The sequence below is a fragment of the Rhinoderma darwinii genome, chromosome 2 (assembly GCF_050947455.1).
Source record: "Rhinoderma darwinii isolate aRhiDar2 chromosome 2, aRhiDar2.hap1, whole genome shotgun sequence".
NCBI classification, from domain to species: Eukaryota; Metazoa; Chordata; class Amphibia; order Anura; family Rhinodermatidae; genus Rhinoderma; species Rhinoderma darwinii.
The window spans coordinates 200,760,236-200,781,323 of NC_134688.1; the positions used below are offsets into that span (position 1 = coordinate 200,760,236).

Here is a 21,088-nt window from a genome sequence, read left to right on the forward strand (position 1 = left end):
TGTCCGGAGAAGAAAAGAGGAACACTGCCATGAGTCCTGTGTCATGCCAATAGTAAAGCATCCTGAGACCATTCATGTGTGGGTTTGCCTTTCATCCAAGGGACTGGGCTCACTCACAATTTTGCCTTAGAACACTTCCATGAATAAAGAACGGTATCTAAACATCCTCCAAGAGCAACTTCTCCCAATAATCCAGGAGCAATTTGGTGATGAACAATGTTTTTTCCAGCATGATGGAGCACCATGTCACAATGCAAAAATGATAACCAAGTGGCTCGGTAAACAAAACATTGACATTTTTGCGTCAATGGCCAGGAAACTCCCCAGATCTCAATCCCATTGAGAACCTGTGGTCAATCCTCAAAAAGCGGGTGGACAAACAAAACACAGCAACCTTAATGTTTCCCTTTCTGGAAAAAAGGTTGTAGGCCACTTGCAATGACCATTGTTGTGCGACTCCCGCCGCCCACACCCACACACACACACACACACACACACTATTCCATGTAGTCCTATGGACTGCAACTGTTGCTATACAAATAGTTTGGGTAGCCCTAACCGAAGTGTATCTATGTAACACATGAGACAAATGAGTTTCTTATACAGTGGAGAGATTACCAAGTCTCAAAAGCAGGAAGTGAAATGGCAAATGATGACTTGCTGAGAACAAGAGCGCCGCCCTACTGTTTACAATGAATCCTTCAAACAAATATTTCCGCTTAAAGTTATTTTTATTAACACTGTTGTATCACTGTTACCAGCCCTTCCCTATAGATAGAATTACAAAAGGTCCCTCTTTTTGTTCCATGTTTGTCAACTTCACACAAAGTTGATTTCAAACTGTAACATCTCTCCAGTAAAATATACATGGCAGAAACCATGTTTTCATAAGCTGGATGACCGAAGACTCTTTTCGTATGTATAGCCACTTCACGGTTTATACATTAAGCACTCTGATAAATGTACCATGAGCAGGGAGAAATACGCCAGTCAACAAATTTCCCCCACATGTTTTTTCCTTATGTTTCTCTTCTTTTTAGTCTCTTCCCCACACGGTTGGGTATGTGTGTATATTTTAAAAGGATCCATTTGTTTTTTTTCCAGAAACAGCGTCACATTTGTCCATGGGCTATGTCTGATATTGCAGCTCATCTCTATTCAAGTGAATGGGGCTAAACTGCAATACCCACACAGCCCATGGACAAAACGCGACGGTAGTTCTGGAAAAATAAGCAGATCCTTTTTTCAAATCCTGCGCAATCCAGATGTAGAAAAAAAATAAACTAACAACTTCGGAACCAATAGTAATTTTTAAGAGCATTGTCCACCTGGATCCAGCTCTGAACAATATTAAACCTAAAACTCAATGTATAGCTTACAGTAGACTGGCCTTTGGGATACTGTTCAGTCGTCAATTTTTATTTTTTTTCTTTCCCCAACCCAATGTCAAAGCAAAATCCTCACAAGGATCAATGAGTAGATTTCTTCAGAGCTCCTAGTGAACCATGTAGATGTGCAAGTGTCGATATACAAAGTGGCTGCTTTTGTTTGCCTTGGGGATACGTTTCAAGTAGTATCTTTCATACATAAGAGCTTAAAGGGAACCTGTCACCAGCATTTTAGCTATAAAGCCAGCAATACCTGGTGAAAGTGGGTGAAAAATCATTGTCATCTAAGCTATAAATACGTTCTAAGTAAGGCTCTGTAGCTTTAGTATTCCGTTTTTCAGTGGTCCCACGCCGTATGCAAATGAGCAGAAAAGAGTCAAATCTTCATCTGAAAAGAGTCAGATTTTCATTCCTCCAGCATCTCAGAGTGGACTCCACCTCCTTCTTTTTGATTGACAGCTCCTTAGCCAGTCAGGGCCGGACAGGTGGTGGCAGTGGGCGTGGTTAAGAAGCTGCATCCCAGAGGGAAAAATAATTACCATAAAAGGCGTGAAAAGTTTAAACGACTATATTTACTGACAGAGGAGGACTTCAGGAAAGAAGAGAACAGGAATGACCTCTGGACAGCTGCGGCCATTGAGGGGTCAGGCGAGTTTAACAGGTAAAATGTTGATGACAGGATCCCTTTAACTACTATGTGACTTCACCATCCAGTGGGAAACAACATCTTATGTTGGTGAGAGCCATGGCAATAACCTTTCATCAATTAAAAAAAAAAGCCTCCCTTAATAACCAGATGGAAATCCAATGTGTACCGTATGAAACTCCAGAGTATGTCCCCCGGCAAAGCTCCTACTGTGCTAATTGACAAGTGAAGAATTTAAAGTGTCGAAAATGATTCTGCATGGACTGAACGGAGACTGACAAACTTATGTCACATAGAAAACAATTACACGTCCTCCAAGAGGGATGCGGCTGCGGTCTGGCACTGCAATGAAATAGGGGTTTTCAAGAGTCTAGTGGCTGATAACACAGAGGGCAGATTTTCTCGGGTACTTTATATGCACAACACAAGAAGGCTGCAGCTATTTCACTTCTGCTCTGAAAAGTACTGCCACTGCTGCTTCCCCCTGCACACTTCGAGCTCAGAAAGTTATCATTAATTCCAAACACAATCTTGCAGCTTAAGAAAAGGTTAGACTCCAGTGAGAGTTCCTTTCCTGAGCTGCTCTGCCATTTTCAAAGGCCATTTAATTGTTAGCTTTGGGAATGGAAGGTGGACTGCACTAAGACTGAGGCAAGAGCTGGTTGCATTAAACCTGTAGAATGAAATGCCAGCTCAGCATCCAGCAGCCGACCGCACAACACCTTGTAATACTGACAATCCTTAATTGGGACTTGATAAGAAGATGGTAGTCATAGCGATTTGAAGGTAGCCGGAAAAAAAAATGTTTGATCTGGAGATAACACTGCGAGGGATTATTTATTTTCTTACAGTCATTTATTAAAGTGATGTGCTTAAATGGATTAAAATATCTGCAATCCCTTTTTTGAAGCCGGATAAGCAATTCAAAACGCTCCTGCAGATGTAATGCACTAAACTACAAGCAAAGACAGAGGAGATATATATTAAAAAAAAGCACCAGCAGGTTGAGAAGGGAGTATGAAATTGGTGGAGATGGGACCCACAAACAAGGAGATCAAAAAGTGGATTTTGACAGCATGTGCACTTTCAGCCCTTCCATATCAAGGGGACATTTTACAGTCCTTTAAACTTGGGAGATTTAACTTGCCATAGGCACTGGTCTCAGATGAAACATTAAACGCGTATCAGATTCTGCATCTTAAGGAATGTTGGGCTTTCATGGTCAAGAGAGAGAGAAAAGTGTATAGTGAGAACTTACAAAAAGACATTGAGGCCAAATTCTACTGAAAACCTGAGATTTTTTTTCATTATTCACAAGATATCAGCCCCATGTTCTGTCTTCAGTGCTGGCGCCGCAGATCATAAGTGCTTCGCCGGCTGCATCACCTCATGTTGATCGCGTGCGCACATTTGTTGTCAGGAGCGGGGCAATGGCTGTATTACACAGTCCTGCTCTAAAAGCGGAGATCAGACAAAACTCTGATCTCTGCCTCTGTTCCCTTGAATGCTGCAATCAACGCTGACCGCAGCATTCAAGGGAAAAAGGAGAAGGGGTTGCGTGTGATCAATTCCTGTGACGCGATCGAGGGCCATACCATATATGGGCAGACAGCCCAGGGTCCATTGAAGGACCCCAGGGCTGTCTTACCATATTTCCTGTTAGGGCATACTTAAAGAGGCTCTGTCACCAGATTTTGCAACCCCTATCTCCTATTGCAGCAGATCGGCGCTGCAATGTAGATAAGAGTAACGTGTTTTGTTTTTTTTTTAAACGAGCATTTTTGGCCAAGTTATGACCATTTTTATATTTATGCAAATGAGGCTTTCTAAAGTACAACTGGGTGTGTTTAAAGTTAAAGTACAACTGGGCGTGTATTGTGTTCGTTACATCTGGGCGTTTTTACTTCTTTTACTAGCTGGGCGTTGTGAATAGAAGTGTATGATGCTGACGAATCAGCATCATCCACTTGTCTTCACAACGCCCAGCTTCTGGCAGTGCACAGACACACAGCGTGTTCTCGAGAGATCACGCTGTGACGTCACTCACTTCCTGCCCCAGGTCCTGCATCGTGTCGGACGAGCGAGGACACATCGGCACCAGAGGCTACAGTTGATTCTGCAGCAGCATCAGCGTTTTGCAGGCAAGTAGCTACATCGACTTACCTGCAAACGCCGATGCTGCTGCAGAATCAAATGTAGCCTCTGGTGCCGATGTGTCCTCGCTCGTCCGACACGATGCAGGACCTGGGGCTGGAAGTGACGTCACAGCGTGATCTCTGGAGAACACGCTGTGTGTCTGTGCACTGCCAGAAGCTGGGTGTTGTGAAGAGAAGTGGATGATGCTGATTTGTCAGCATCATACACTGCTATTCACAACGCCCAGCTAGTAAAAGAAGTAAAAACGCCCAGATGTAACGAACACAATACACGCCCAGTTGTACTTTAACTTTAAACACGCCCAGTTGTACTTTAGAAAGCCTCATTTGCATAAATATAAAAATAGTCATAACTTGGCCAAAAATGCTCGTTTTAAAAAAAAAAAAAAAAACGTTACTCTTATCTACATTGCAGCGCCGATCTGCTGCAATAGGAGATAGGGGTTGCAAAATCTGGTTGTCCTGACAACTACCTGTGTACTATCACTACACAGGCTAATGTACTGCCGTATAGATATATGCCTGTACATTAAAGTTTAAAAATGAAAATGTAAAAAAAATTGTGTTAAGTAAAAAAAGTCGCAATACATAAAATACACATATTTGATATCATTGTGACCGTAATAGCCTGCACAACAGATTTATAGTGTCATTTATAAAATGTACGCTGTATAAAAATGAAATAACTGCTTTCTTTCACTTATTATTGCGAGGCACGAGATGTTATGAATTTAGTACCTCCATGTGTCTCACATTAATAGTAATTAACCCCATCATGTACCTTACACTAACCCAATATTGCCCATTATGACTGAGAAACACGATGGGGTTAATTACTTATAACATGAGGCAATGGAGGTTCAAAATACACCTCGTGCCTCACATCAGAAAATGGAAGAACCTTTTTTTTATTATTATTGTTGGCAAAGCATCATTTTGGTATCGAGATTCGCAATACTACATGAAGTATCGGTATCGAAGTCCAAATTCTGGTATCATGACAACCCTAGTGAGGACCATGACCAACAACTTTGCGTATCGCAGCTTCCCTGACCCATATGAGTAACACAAGTGGTATGGATATTTGGGGTTAACTGCAGTCACAAGTGAATTTGTAAGATTTGACAGAGGTGTGAGGGTATATCCACATGCAGTGGTAATGGTGCTGATTACTTGCAGGATCTGTAAGGCTGGATTCCCACGAGCATGTTCGGTCTGTAAAGGAAGTAACGTATTTCGGCCGCAAGTCCCGGACCGAACATACTGCAGAGAGCCGGGCTCCTAGCATCATAGTTATGTACGATGCTAGGAGTCCCTGCCTCTCTGTGGAACTACTGTCCCGTACTGAAAACATGATTACAGTACGGGACAGTTGTCCGGCAGCGAGGCAGGGACTCCTAGCATCGTATATAACTATGACGATAGGAGCCCGGCTCCCTGCAGTATGTTCGGTCCGGGACTTGCGGCCAAAATACGTTCCGCCCTTTACGGACCAAACATGCTCGTGTGAATCCAGCCTTAATATTGCATGAGCATGTACCATCAGATCTCAAACAATTCACTTGAACATGGCATGTTTAATAACTAATATGAAGGAGATAACAGTAACCCCTTAGTTATCGGATCATGTTATATGTTGAATGCAGAACCAACAGTTCACCAGATACATTGACACCATGAGTCTTCTGTTCTTAAGGCTGGGTTCACTCATCGTGGTCAAAATGAAGTTTTTATGACCGAACCAATAGTGTGCCGTTTTGACGCGATCTTTGCAAAATGTGTTTTTCTGAAAAATCGCATCAAAAAAATGCATTTTGAAACCCTGCATAAAAAAAAAAATACATGCGCTTTTACTGCGATTTGGAGCGTTTTTCCCATACCTCAATGTCTGAATGGACCACAATAGAGTTAGCAGAAATGACTTAGGTGCCAATATTAGGCAGGATTTCCACAGTACATTTTTATTGTATTTTTGTCAGTGTTTTAATTGCAGTTTAGTTTATTTTTCGTGCTTCTTAATTGCTTTGAAAACACATTCTGTTTACTGCGATTTGTCATGGTTTTGAGAAGCAATATTTGGTTGTGCAGCTATTACAGGTGAAGCACATGGTTTCAAATCGTGACAAACCACATGCGGCTTTTAAAACGTGTTTTCCAAAGCAATTAGGAAGTACAAGAAAAAAATGCAAACAAAACTGCAAGAAAAAAGGCTGGGAAAAAAATAAACCCCACAAAAACCGTCCTGTGGAAACCCAGACTGAAGGTAACAGTAGTGTACACAGAAAGAAAATTAATCCAATGAACATGCTCCCTAGTTACAAAGCAGACAAGAAAATGCATAGATTAAGTAATTGAACCAACAGGTCATAATTGGCATGGCTACAACAAAATAGGGATTATAATCCATTTCACACCTCAATAATGAAGCTAATCAGGATTATCCACTATTCAGGACAGATCAGCACGGATCTTAGGAAATCTCTATGATTAACCTTTAATAATACAAAGAGATATAAAAAAGAGAGATGGTCAAAGGACAGGACTCCACAAAGAAAAAACATAAAACATCAAATGACAACATGCATAAGGGGCAACACAAAACAATGCTGACATCTACAGTCCTAGTAACCACTACAGGGATAAATGAACAATAAAAATCACAATGGGATTTCATAGTAATTGGGGGATTCACTAATTTACTGCAGGTGCTCAACACTTAGGATATTGGTGCCCGGTCCCATTACTTTGTAGGTATATACATTTGGCTTTGTGGGATGCACTCCTTTACCGGTCTTAGTACAGTAGGATGATCTGACTAATAACTAGTGTTATATAGGACAATGTCGCATGCTCTTTGTTATCTATAGGAGACTCCAGTGCTCGCACGTGGCGAACTTGCATTGGATTACCACAGAATAAACCTATACATTGTAAACCTTTACATTGTATGCCTGTGGACAAAAATATTCTGCAAGTCAAGAACTAGAGAAAACCGTCGACGTTGCAGAATATCTTCCCATAGGTATACATTGTCGTTTTCGCAGTGTATTTTTACGATGTGAAAGTACAAGTCAAATACGCCACGTGTGAACGCACCCTTAGACTCACCATTAAAACCTGATGTAAATTTCCGCAGCAGAAATCAGAGGCTTACCTTTTGATTTCTGCCGCACATGTACTACGGGTGTGCAGCAGATCCGAATGAGGAACAGCACCATTATTATTCAATGGGACTAGTCCTTGGCTTTTCCGTGCTGAATAAGTTGTGGACAAAAATCAGCTCAGAAATGAACTGGTTCTAAGGAAGGAAGAAAATCTAAACTGAATACAGATTGTGAGCTCACATGGGCAAGGATCAGTCTCTTAGTATATCTATTCTACATTGTTCTCATACACTATCTTTACGTATAAACACAATATACAACTGCTCATAGTATTGGGAAATGTGAGATCTTGGATTGCAAACATATGCCTTCCAGGTACAGTAAACAGACTAACTGTCTGTAGTACACCCATACTATTCCACTTCATTACCATCTACATAACTCCACTATTTCCGCACCTTCACTATGTTATATGGAACAAAGCTCTGCCTGTAGCCTCTAGGAAAGCTAAACTCCACTATACGCAAAATGATTGTCCCCGTACCAGAAAGAAAATCCAAAGACTTTACTGTCCCACAAAGCTGACCTAGTTTTAAAACCTCAATCTTGTGCCTGAATAATCAAACAACCTGGCACCATCTGTATTTATATCTCCTCCATTTGCATGGCTGAGAAACGATATTGTTGAAATCGCTCTAGGAGAGGAAAAAAAAAAAAAGTCTTCAAAAGAAATTACCATATTTTATGACAGCCCAATCACCATAGTGACAAATGGCGAACAAGTACAGTTAAGTAGGTGAAAGGCAGGTATTGTGAGACGGATGTCTGAAAATAAGAACCCGTACTTTGGAGGATTTCTGCCTGCTTGCATATACAGATCTGGAATATACACATGCAATCATTTGTCCTAAATCCAGGGATCAGGCTCATCTTAGCAGAACTTTAGTTTTAATGCATGATGGCTCGGTGAATGCAGAAAACCAATAAAAGGGGCTTAAGTAAATATTGAGATTGTGAAGCATTGTGTAAAATGAGGCACAGCACAGTACAAAGGTCAGCAGTGTGCTAGAAATAGATAGACTGTGCAACACTATTTACTTTCTCAAGGAAGACACAGGTAATCATTACAGGTTACTGTGACTTTAAGACAGACCCTCCAGCATATACTTGTGGACAGACCATTAGTAAACCCCTGCAGTTTCATTGTGTATTGGTCGCTGCTACCTAAAAAGCTTTCCAACCTACTCCAAATATCTATAGTGTACATACAGTTTCCAAGAACCTTATAGTCCAGTCCAGGGCTGAGTGTGTCAGATGGAGCAGGGCTGAGTGTGTGTGTGTGTCAGTCAGATGGAGCAGGGCTGAGTGTGTGTGTGTGTGTCAGTCAGATGGAGCAGGGCTGAGTGTGTGTCAGTCAGATGGAGCAGGGCTGAGTGTGTGTCAGTCAGATGGAGCAGGGCTGAGTGTGTGTCAGTCAGATGGAGCAGGGCTGAGTGTGTGTCAGTCAGATGGAGCAGGGCTGAGTGTGTGTCAGTCAGATGGAGCAGGGCTGAGTGTGTGTCAGTCAGATGGAGCAGGGCTGAGTGTGTGTCAGTCAGATGGAGCAGGGCTGAGTGTGTGTCAGTCAGATGGAGCAGGGCTGAGTGTGTGTCAGTCAGATGGAGCAGGGCTGAGTGTGTGTCAGTCAGATGGAGCAGGGCTGAGTGTGTGTCAGTCAGATGGAGCAGGGCTGAGTGTGTGTCTCAGATGGAGCAGGGCTGAGTGTGTGTCTCAGATGGAGCAGGGCTGAGTGTGTGTCTCAGATGGAGCAGGGCTGAGTGTGTGTCTCAGATGGAGCAGGGCTGAGTGTGTGTCTCAGATGGAGCAGGGCTGAGTGTGTCTCAGATGGAGCGGGGCTGAGTGTGTCTCAGATGGAGCGGGGCTGAGAGTGTGTGTCAGATGGAGCAGGGCTGAGTGTGTCATTTAGCACAGCTTATCGTGATATCAAAATTGTCATTCTACATGCAGGAATTATTTCTATTGGAATATAAAGCAACCACAATCTGAAGCGCTGTACACAGACTGTATATTCATGACAAAGTGACCAAAACCCAAAAAGAATTCAGCCCTGCTACATCTATATATTCAAGAACTTATTCATTAGGGAAATAAATGAACAGATTTGACGCACATTTCGGAGTTGATGACTTTAGTGTCACTTCTATGGAGTAAATAACACCTGGTCCTAGTCTCTACTTACATATTTATTTACAGCGTATGGAGTCAGATGAAATGAGAAATATATAAACTAATCCACAACATTTCATAGATCCTGAACACGCAGACAGTTGTGTGGAGTTATTCCAGGCCACCTCCAATCCCGGCTACACAACACAGGTAGTGTCCTAGGGCAGTATCCTTTGTATGGCCGGGGATTCTCTGTTGTCAAGTTCTCCTCACAGGCGAGCGGATGTAAAACTATTCACCACATAACGTATGGCTACCCGCAAATGTTATAGGATGGGTCCTATCAACCCAATACACAACCCGTGCCCTGGAACCGCCACCGCCATCCATGGAATAGAAACAAGAACGCCGTCACCTCTTTTCTTCTAACTTCCAAACTAAAAGTTGTGGCTATTTTGCGGAGCTCGCCCTCCTGCCCCCGTCACTGCACACGTCCCGGCCTGACACCAATATATTACAGTAAATAAAAGAATGGGGACGGCTGGCAGGTACTAAAATGCCATTGTGCGTTCCCACAAGAAATCAGGCAGAAAGTTGACCTTTTCAGGAGTCTGAATGGAGCTGTGAAAGGGGGGAGGGCAGGAGCCTCCATCCACAACAAAGGTGTTCAGTCACCTACTGGGAAGCATCGGAGCCCCGCTCATTCTACACAAGGACGTTGTCAGAATAGGCAAAGATGTAGCAGAGCCCAGTTCGTCATTTCATACATGTGCGTTTAAATAGCGTTGTAGGTACTGTAGTGGAATACGAGAGACAGATATACAAAACAGCCTATGGATCTGGTATAATAAGCACAAGAGTGGAACAATAATACTAACAACAATAATAATAATAATAATAATAATAATAATAATAATGGGTCCCACACTCCACCTAGCAGGGAGGCTGACAGGATCCAGCAGCGAGGACACAGTCATGGTACGTGATTTGCACAAGCCTCGCTCAGGTTTCATCTGTTGGTGTGAGGAGAGAAGAAAGGAAGCCTCGTCCTGTCACCCGGTGAGAAGACTTCTCGTCACACCGCAGCCTCAGTACACATGACAAGGATGTCCCTAAACTGAGGACTGCCGCTCACCCCTGCACAAAGTTTCCCAGGATGGCTTCTCCATAGCACAGCTGAGCATGAGCTGGAGCATCCCCTCCAGCACCGCTGCATGTACAGCTGCTCCCTCACTTACCCTTTCAGCAGCTCCCTCATGGCTGGGAGAAGTAGGGCTCACACTGGAAGGAGATGAAGTTCCGGCTGCCACAGGACGGGAGAAGGGAGATAGCACTGCAGTGATACTAGCACTACACTGGGCTAAGGAGAGCGGGAGGAGGAGCAGGAGGAGGGGGAGGACGCCTGCAGGCTAGACAGGGCGGTACTGTCATTTAACCCTTCCAAAGCACCAGTTACTTATTCAAATCACTAAAAAGTCCTCTCTCTGCCCATTTTGGTGCCAGTGTTGATGCCCACAACCAGTTAAGCACACAACTCAGGATTATGTGGGCTATCCCTATTATGTGTCTGCAGTATCAGCTAAGTGAACCAAAGTCATTTAACCCTTTTTAAAACACCAGTTACTTATTCAAATCAGTAAAAATTAGCCTTTTCACCCATTTCGGTGCCAGTTTTCATGCCCAGAACCACTTAACTGAATGTTATGGAGAGCATCCCTATCTATGTGTCTGAGGTGTGAGACGATCGGACCAAACGCTTTTAACCCTTTCAAAATACCAGTAATTAAACGAATACACAGAATTATCGCTTCCAATCTTTTTGACCTGACGTTTATCCTTATTGTTTTTATTTTTCTTCTACGATTTCGCAGTTGGTGCGATCGTAACTCTTTAAACTGCATTGTTATTTTGTACTTATGCACTTTGTTACTTTACATTTGAAAATAAAAATATTGAAACAAGATAACAATTATTCAAAACAGTAAAAAGATTCCATCTGCCCATTCTGATGCCAGTTTTTGTGCATAGAACCACTTTGGCGCAGGGTGGACTGAACTGAATTGTAGCCTTTTAAGTGGTTTTCCAGGTTTTAAAACATTATTTCAGTTGCCAGAAAATAACAAATAAACAACATTTTTCTTTTAAATCTGTCGCCACTTTACCGCTGTCAGTTTTGTGGTCCTCTGCTGCTTGTTTATAGCGTTGAAGCGTATCGACATTTCACCACTGCAGTCAATCGCTGACCACGCCATTTTCAAACACATGTAAAAAAACACCATGGGTTTCAACCTTTTTTTAGATTTTTTTTTTTTAGATGCATTTTTAGTGGCGTTTTAAGGCCGGATTCACACGAGTGCGTGCAGCGCGAAACACGGGCAAATATAGGATATGTCATGAGTTTCACACAGCGCACATACGCTGCATGAAATTCACTGACTGTCTGAACGGCCCCATTCATTAACATAGGTCCGTGCGACGCGCGTGATTTCCACGCGCGTAGCACGGATGTATTATACGTTCGTGTGAATAAGCCCTAATAGAAAGAAAGTTGGAATAAAATGTGACCAATGTATTACGAGGCGAACGGACCTTGTATGAGCAGCAGCATGCTGAGGGAGCCCGGGGAAGCCTAGGAGCTGGCGTAGATTTCCACTACAATTTATGCCAGTTTTTTGCCACTGACCCTAAAAACTTTATCAAAATGCTACAAACCACAACATAGAATTTCAAACCTTTTCTACACGAGTTGCAAACTACTCAAAAGTCGGAAAAATAGCGAAATTTCAAAAGGTTTCCGCCTCTTTAGTCACTTTTTTTTAAAGTGGATGGGGCATGGTATGTGCGCCTCTTAAAAAAATTGTCGCCAGCTTCTTCCCTATTAAGGCTAAGTTCACATCTCGTTTACATTGTACGTCTGACGTGCACGTTTTGACGTGAAAAAAAACAGTGTCAAAACGTGTACCACAGCGTGTATATTGATTTCTATGGTCACGACTGATGCCCTAATAGTTTAGTTTGCGCATAAATTTGTGTGCTTACGTCCTATTCTTTTTTTTTTTCCAAAGTCCTACGCTTTTCAGTACTTTTCCAAAACGCATACCACATGTATACGTTTTTATCTGTATTGAAGTCAATGGACATTGTAGGCAATCTTAAACGCTATGTTTGCATACGTAAAACACATAAGTTTTCGTCGCCATATATGGGAAATTACCCAGTGCTTCCCCCTGCCAAGCCCCTCAGTACTGGCGCCAGAAAACACTGTGGCCACTCCCTACTACTTCCTTTATATTTTGACTTTACAAATCTTGACTTTACAAAGTTTGATTTAACTCCAGAACAAAAAACGTATGCGCCCCCCCCCCGCCGCCCAGTGTGTCCACATATTTTACTACAGAGTTTTAGCTAACATCTGGATGCTGAATTTTAGCTCAAGAAAAGCAAAATTAAAAACACCATTGAAAACACTGCCAAACGCTGTGTGTCAATCAGTCCTAAATAAGTTTGTTTGCACGTTTTTACTGTTTTCAGGCAGCTTTAAAAACATTTCTCCTCAGGGCACTTGACTTAGTTAAATTCTTTCTTAGGTCACTTTCACATAGGCGGTATATGGCTGCTTTTTTGTGCGCGTATTATAGACGTAATACTGGTACCTCCCACATTTTATCAGGATGGGTGTAACGTCCGCGGTCGCAGACTCCTATTATCCCGTGCTGTGTCCTTGTTCCTGAGTCAGTTAGTGTTGGAGTCTTGTCCTATTGCACCTGCTGTCGTCTGCCATGTCCAGTGTCATCTGCCACGTCCAGTGTCATCCGCCACATCCAGTGTCATCCGCCACGTCCAGTGTTATCCACCACGTCTGGCGCAACCTTCTGCACCTGCTGTCATTCGCCACGTTTGGTGTAACCTGCTGCACCCCCCTCCATCCGTGCTAAAGTCTCGGCCGCTGTCTGGACTATTCAGGTACCCTAGCGCGGGACTTTGTATTGTTTGGGTGCTCAGTTGCATGGCCAGCTGCCTCCCCGCTACGGCGGTGCGGCCTAGCGGATCCACATACCCACAGACCGTGAAAATGGGAGTTATAGCACTACAGGCTTTTATGGTGCTCTAACTCCCGTTTCCATAAAATGCAGCAGGTTCAGGTGTATGGTCCGTCATACAGGCGCATAAAAAGCATGCAGATTATGCCAGTGTGAAAGTGGCCTTAAAATATGTCCATAGTTGCTAAAGCTTTAAAAAAAAAAAAAATAAATTCTAAATCTTTCAACTTTAGACCAGAATAGGAAACTAGACAAATAAGAATCCAACTTCAGCAAACTGGTAGTGTCCGCCATTGCTCATCCTAACTCCTATTTAATCTCCTGAAGAAAGATTACTCCCTTCTCAATTTATAGGTGCTGGAGCTCACACGGGAAGTTCCCGTGTCTCGCACACATCACTAACACCGTGTATATTGTGTCCAGTCACAATCTGTTGGTGCAGGAGAGTCCATTTGTAGGTCAGTCATTGAATATGAGAAACCTTGTAGACTTCCACATACTATACAGTTTACGTGGGGCAAGAAAAATATCAAAATCCCTATTTCACTGTGACTTGTTAGTAGATTACAGGTTTCCGGGAGTGTAGGAACCATAAAATCAGCCCACACGGCTGCTATGGGGCCCATATAGAAGTAGCCACACTGAAAGTCTACCACAAATTGCAGTATAATACATATGAGTGGGGTTTTGAACATTTGCGAGGAATTCAGGATGTGCTATGGCTTTTCAAATGTGCAGCGTGCTTATTAAATTGCAGAATTGCTGCAGATCTTCGCTACGGATATCACTGTTTGCAATGCAAGACTTTACACCGTTGTGCATAGGATTTCCACCTAAATCTGAATCCGCCATTATAGGTGGTGAGAACCTCAACAAGAGTCCCCCTTTCCACAAGTGCTACAACATTACCCTTTCAGGGTAATGCGCAGGTGACGTGGATGCCATGCGTGAGGTGGCCGAAACTTCAACCAGGCGTGCCGTGGCGGTAGAAGATCTTAGAGCCTGCAGGAGCCAGAAGCAGAAGTCAGTAATGCAACTTGGTGAGTGACTGTGCTGTGTACATGCTGCGGCTTTAGTGCAATTATTTTTTTTCCTGTTGCTCCCCCTGCACACCTACTGTCTCCCCTTGGCCCCGCACAGAGCCACACCATAGCGCCCCATCACGATGTGCCCCCGGCCCCTCTCCCGCCCCTGCCACTTTTGCCTCCCTTAGCCCTCTATCCACACAGATCCCTGCCACCTCCCCCTTGTTTTCTGACAGAGCCCCTGTCCGTCTACTGTCCCTGCCCTGCCCCTACACAGAGCCACTGCTAGTATACGTCTCAACCCTGCCTTCCTCCCGCCACTTTTTCGTTGCCAACCCCCATCCCCCAGTAATGAGGCCAAAAAATTCCTGATGGCGGCCCTGATTGTCCCACAATATGCCAGGCAGACAACTTAAACCGATGATGCTTAGTGGTCCACTGAAAATCCCAGTGCATCTAAAATTGCAGTAAAACAATGTGAAAATGTCCCTGATTGTTTAAGTACCCATTCGTAGCTATAAGGCTGGATTCACACGAACATATTACGTCCGTAATGGACGGACGTATTTCGGCCGGAAGTCCCGGACCGAACACACTGCAGGGAGCCGGGCTCCTAGCATCATACTTATGTACGATGCTAGGAGTCCCTGCTTCGCTGCAGTACAACTGTCCCGTACTGTAATCATGTTTTCAGTACGGGACAGTAGTTCCACGGAGAGGCAGGGACTCGTACATAAGTATAATGCTAGGAGCCCGGCTCTCTGCAGTGTGTTCGGTCCGGGACTTGCGGCCGAAATACGTCCGTCCATTACGGGCGTAATGTGCTCGTGTGAATCCAGCCTAAAAGTGCTCACCATATAGTAAGTAATATGTGCATGTATACAGGTAACTGCATGGCATGCCTTACTGCTAAAACTCAGTTTACAAATTTTAATCTTGGAAGTTCAGGGAAGCAGAATTGGTTGCAGGTTTACATTTCAGCGGACACAGGCACTGGTACCAGTGTGTGAGTCCTAACACAGTGACAAACAATGACTACTAGAGAATAAATGGATTAACCTTGTGCAGGTATATTACACACTGGAAAATTTCTCACACAAACTTTCTAGTAATTCTATAAAGAACATTTTCTTCCAGAACGAAACACAGTTTGAAGTTTAGGGACTACGTACAATGCCAAACTACCGCAACATCAAATTCCTGTTGACTTTAGTGTGGGGATGTGATATACAAAATGTTCCATTCTAATTGGAATTATCCTCGAAAATGTTGGGTAACTGGGAAAGTGGTTAAGACCTCCAGACCATAACTCTGTACCTTTACTGAGCATTGCTTAATCTCCTAAAGGCTTTAATAAATTCGGAATGGGGTAGGTGCAGTAGATGCTTCCTTAGTAGGTGATCTCTATGACATTACCACCATAATCAGGATTCAATATCTTTATCTTTTACATTTATTGATTACAGCTTCTTGCCCGGTGTATCCACCCTTCACTGAAAATACTCAGCTTACAATAGCCCCTTAAAGGGAAAGTAAATCTAAGATTTGAGGGGGGGGGGGGAGCACAAAGGATTATTTTTTTTGCCAAACACAGGAATGGACACAAATGAAAGGAGATACATCAGTCTTTTCTTTATACCTTTCCTTCCTTTTGGATCCACTTCTGGCTTTGGCTCAAAACACAGAGCCAAAACCTGCTGCAAAAACTGCATCAAAACTGTGTGTGTGTGATCATGACCTTAAGTTAATAGATAGGGTCCTGCGTTCACAACCCTCATCTACCCTCATCTGCGGATGGCGGCTACAAAAAGCGTCTCTCACTGTGGAGGACCTTTCATGTCCGAGGATTACATGGATAGCCCATTGATTTCAATTGGAATTGTGTAATGCTTAATTTCCCCTGTGTTGGCGCTGCAGGGGAATTAAACACTTGCTGTTGGATTCCCCAACCCATTCAAGTGAGTGCTGGGGGTCCCAGCATAGCTCAGCTTATCATCAATGGATCCTTCTAACACAAAGCAATTGTCCAATGCAGAAAACCCCTTTAACACAGAACCATGTCCAGGGAAAACAGTGCCAGTTCAGTGCCAACATTTTTGGGGGGTGTATAGGTATTAAGACTTTTGATGTAATTATCACTTTACACTTATATGGAGTTATGTGGTGACGATGGGTAACTAACCCCAATTATTTCTTCCCACTGTTTTTTGGCGGAGTTCCGAAAAGACAAACTATGGATGAAACTTGCTGATTCCAATTAAATGAAGGCAGTAGCCAAAACACCGGCTATGGGTTTCCGCTATAGACTTTCATTGTTCCTTCTGAATTTTCTTCTCCTGTCTATACAATATAGGTTCTGCTTACTCTTCGCTGCCCTCTCAAAAAATTGAGATTGGAAAGTGCTGGATGGACTACATTGTGTATGGAGGTATGTCAGCAAGACGCTTAGTATTGTAGTCACATATGGTACCATGCTCTTGCTGGAGGGAAATAAAAATATGAGACAACCCTATCAGTCTAAAGAAGAAGAAACAGCTATTTAAACATCAAAGCATAGTAGCAGATCATGCTGGCATAATCGTTAGTGTTAAAATGTGCTGAAAAGAAAAACCTTGATGGTGTAAAGAGCACATTTCTCATGCCGCAGTCTATTCTGCTCCAGTGTTTTACACATTCACTCTCACTTCACCTCGCTACGGTTTGACATTCTTCCTTATTAAACTCATCTACAGGTCCAGGCAAGTCAACATTTGGGCCAAATTAACATATTATCTAGGGATCAGTCATTACTTTATTTACAGCACTTTAAATGACACTGAGCATGAACTGAATGTACTGAAACACAGGTTCATCAAAAACTGCATTAGAGATTGTATCACAGAACGCAATGGGTCTTATCCTTGCAGTAATCTTATCATTCCTCTTTGATGAAAGTATCAGAACATGGCTTCATTAGCAATTCACTGTTATAATAAGAAGCCCCTTTTTAACTAATCATGAACCCCTATAATCCGGCCGGGCGATCAACTGATCGGTGCGGGTTTGGCTTTTGTTTCAAGATAAATTAAATATATAGATTGACCACCCAGGTCTGCCTAAACAGGATCCACTGGTATTTAGCGCTTCTGTGCTTTGACTTATAGAGGGGGGGGGGGGGTCACCACCTTCTTTGATGTTCATATGTGCTAATAGGGCATATGGAAAGAGGTTGCTAATATTTTAAAGGGATTGTTCAATGGTATATGTGAAGTTTTATATAATCATTGTATAGTGAAAATGTTTACCCAAATCCTCTCCTGACTTAGTTTTGCTCACACATCAGATGAGTTTGTTACAATTAATTATTATTTGAGGCAAACAAGAGATGAGGACTATATACAGGAGACTTCTCTCTATTAAAGGAGTTATCCGGTTTCAGCAAATTAATTTTATTTTCTGTGTAATTAAAAGATATACAATTTTCTGTATTAATTCGTCACGGTTTTCAAGACCTCTGCTTGTTGTTATTCAGTAGGAACATTCAATGTTTACTTCCAGTGGATGAAATTCTGTCCATAGTAATGTGATGATCACATCAGAAAATGGTATAACTTTTAATTGGACAAACAATAATATTAATTTGCTTAAACCAGACAACCCCTTTAACTCAGACTTCCCTAATAGGGAATATGAAAATGGGTTTTCTAAACTGTACAACCGCTTTAACTATCGTCTGAGAAAATACATAGCAGCAACGCAAATGCTCAGGACTTCACATCACACAATACAAATTATTTTCCATGGGAAATATCTTTTCATGTATCTCTGCTTCCCAATTTGCTTGGCATTTGATTTAAAAAAGTCAGAATTCTTGTTGTATGGTGGGCAAAGCATTATGTGTATGGCCAGCTTCATAGGTATACTAGTAATGGTATACGAATATAACTTTGACCCGATGTTTATACAGTTGTAGATAAGCACACCGAAACACTTATGGTTCCAAAGGTAAACTAATGCTATTTGTATAAGGTAAGCCACCATGCTAAAGCCGTATTAAAAGTCATGTAGCCAATTTCCTAAATAACTTGTAGAAATTTCCATCCTTTGTATATAAATAAGTTTGACAAAACAATAAGCACTGTCAACATTTATCAATGTAGAAATAGGTGCTACAACTAGGCGGGCCGACAATTTCTGTTTGACTCATAGTAAATTTCAATGTGCATTTTAACAAACTTAGAGAAAAAAAAATCAGCGACAAGAACGTAATGAGAAAGAATTTATTAGGAAATGTGATTCTGCTCAAAGTGTCTTTATCTGTTATCAGACAGATAACAGTCAGTGAGATATGTCTATGAGAAGATAAAAGGCTGGCTAACAATATCGGAAATAAAGCGTTATTAGCATATTCCTAACTGTTGCTCATTTTCTTTACTTTTCACTAAAATGTTTTACAAAAATCTAAAAAGAATGATATTCCCGCAGAAAAGAGTGTTCAGCTTCATACAAGATATGGTACAATAAATAGTGGATTGATTTTTTTTTATTGCAGTTTACACAATGGCCAAAAGCTGGCTATAGACATTAGACAGCTGTCAGCCAAAGGATTCTTCAGCCACAAGCTGCCATATGAATTATGATTTTTATCATATTAAAGGATGTGTATATCATTTCAACCAATTTTTATTGCTACCATGCGTCTATAAAATGACACAACTTTACCAAAAGTCTTAATTATAATTATCCTAACGTTTTATGTCTACAGCCCCTCTGCAGACTTATATGTCTCCATGGTTACTGGCAACAACAAAAAATCCTGTGTGGTCTGTTCCTGCAGTCATAATACCTCTACTTCTTGGTAACTTGGTAACAGATTGTATAGGGATGTGACTGCAGGATCAGACAACACAGGGTTTATTTGTACAAAAACAATGAAGGATATATTGATGATTATATACAACTTGTCATCCTTATAATTGGATAACTGGCTTTACATGTAGTGACTGTTACTATGAGCGACCAAGCAGCTTGGATGACAGCAATCACATATTTTATAAATAGCCGAAATTATAGTATATAGTAGATTAGATCATCATCACATCTACATAAACATGTTTTCTCAGGGGGGATCTGAAGGGTAAAGCTATTTTAAGGAAAATAAAAAATGTACTATGCTAGGACCGGACAATTTTAATCACATGTTCATGAATAAAATGGCTCAGGGATCTGCTTAATTTCTTAGAATTAAATATACACGCTGTACATTTTGCTATAGAAAGCTTTACATCTATCATCTATAGCTCAGTGAAATCATTGTAAACTCTCACCCTAAGTGTATGTTCACACGTACAAAAAGAAGTGGCAGAAAATTACGAGGCTGTTCAAGGGAAAACATCCTCTGATTTCAAGGCATTCTTGAACTTAAAAATTATTATTTTTTTAAATTTGAAGCTTCTTTTGAGGCTTTTTTGAGCCGTTTTTTGAGCCTCAAGAAGTGATATGCTACTTATTTTTATGAGGCTTTTTTTTACGAGGCGTTTTTTTAATTCAGCAGCGTAAATAAGAACAGCACAGTGTAATTCCCATTGAAATCAATGGGAAACTGCTTGCATGCTTGTTTCAAGTGTACTTTAGAGCGTAATACGAGCCTTTTACGCTCCAAAATCAGCCTGAAAAGAAGCCCTGTGAACATACCCTGAAGCAGTAAACTCAAGCAAACCTCTCTTTGAGAACTTTTTACTTTTTACTTCCCAGCCCTTTTAATACTCCCATCCCTTGTACATTACTAAAGTGATTTTATTTTTATAACACATAAGTACAAGCCAGCATTATAACATTGAACAATAACAAAAATCACAGCATATCTGTGACATATAGCTCAAGCCATAGTTCAGAGGCATATCTTAAACATAAGACAGAATACAGGTAGTACTGCTAACGGCGAACATGAAACTGTAAACTAGTAGGAGGTGGGGGGTAGTTCCATCAGTGAGGTCTGAACCCTCTATAGAGAGATGTCTAAGAGATATCTGAGAACAAGATCGAAGGTACTGTATAAGAATTTTATGGTTATCCATATCAAAGCTGTAAAGGAATCTATGCCTGAAAACATCTCACCTGGAAATGCAGCGACCCCAGATCTGAAGGAACCTGCCACGAAAGTGGGACTCCCAATGAGCCAATGAGATATACTGGCCAATTATCGGACAAACGAGCATTCACAGAATGCTCGTTCCCAATAATTGCCCTCGTTCATCAGCAGATCGTATCGTTTTAAATGTGCAAAATATTATCATTGTCGGCAGCACATCTGTGCTGCTGACATGATAGAAATATATGGGGATGAGTGATCGGAGTAACGAGCGCTCGTCCCCATACTAGCTCCTTGTGAAAGGAGCAAACGAGCGCCGATCAACGAGCTGTCTCGGCCGGTGTAAAAGTACCTTAACCTCTTCCAGCGCCGCGCCGCAACTGTACGTCCTGGAGAGGGTTTGCTTTCCGCACCAGGACGTACAATTGCGGACCGTTTCCCGGCACACCATCCATTAGGTCAGTTGACACTCCAGTCTTGCCGGTCAGTGGAC

The 21,088-nt window shown here is 42.1% G+C and overlaps 1 protein-coding gene across 8 annotated transcripts in view; it reads right to left on the reverse strand.

Annotated features, from left to right (window-relative positions):
- Window positions 1-21,088, reverse strand: part of DMD (dystrophin) — a 2,416,993-nt gene that overhangs the window by 156,265 nt on the left and 2,239,640 nt on the right. The window contains exon 1 of one of the 8 annotated variants that reach the window (XM_075852741.1): window positions 10,699-10,846. The exons of the other annotated variants lie outside the window; for them this stretch is intronic. Within the exon in view, the coding sequence (XP_075708856.1) occupies window positions 10,699-10,718 (20 nt within the window). The 5' untranslated portion in view covers window positions 10,719-10,846. Of the gene's footprint in view, window positions 1-10,698; window positions 10,847-21,088 lie in introns of those variants that run through there. 8 annotated transcript variants of the gene reach the window in all.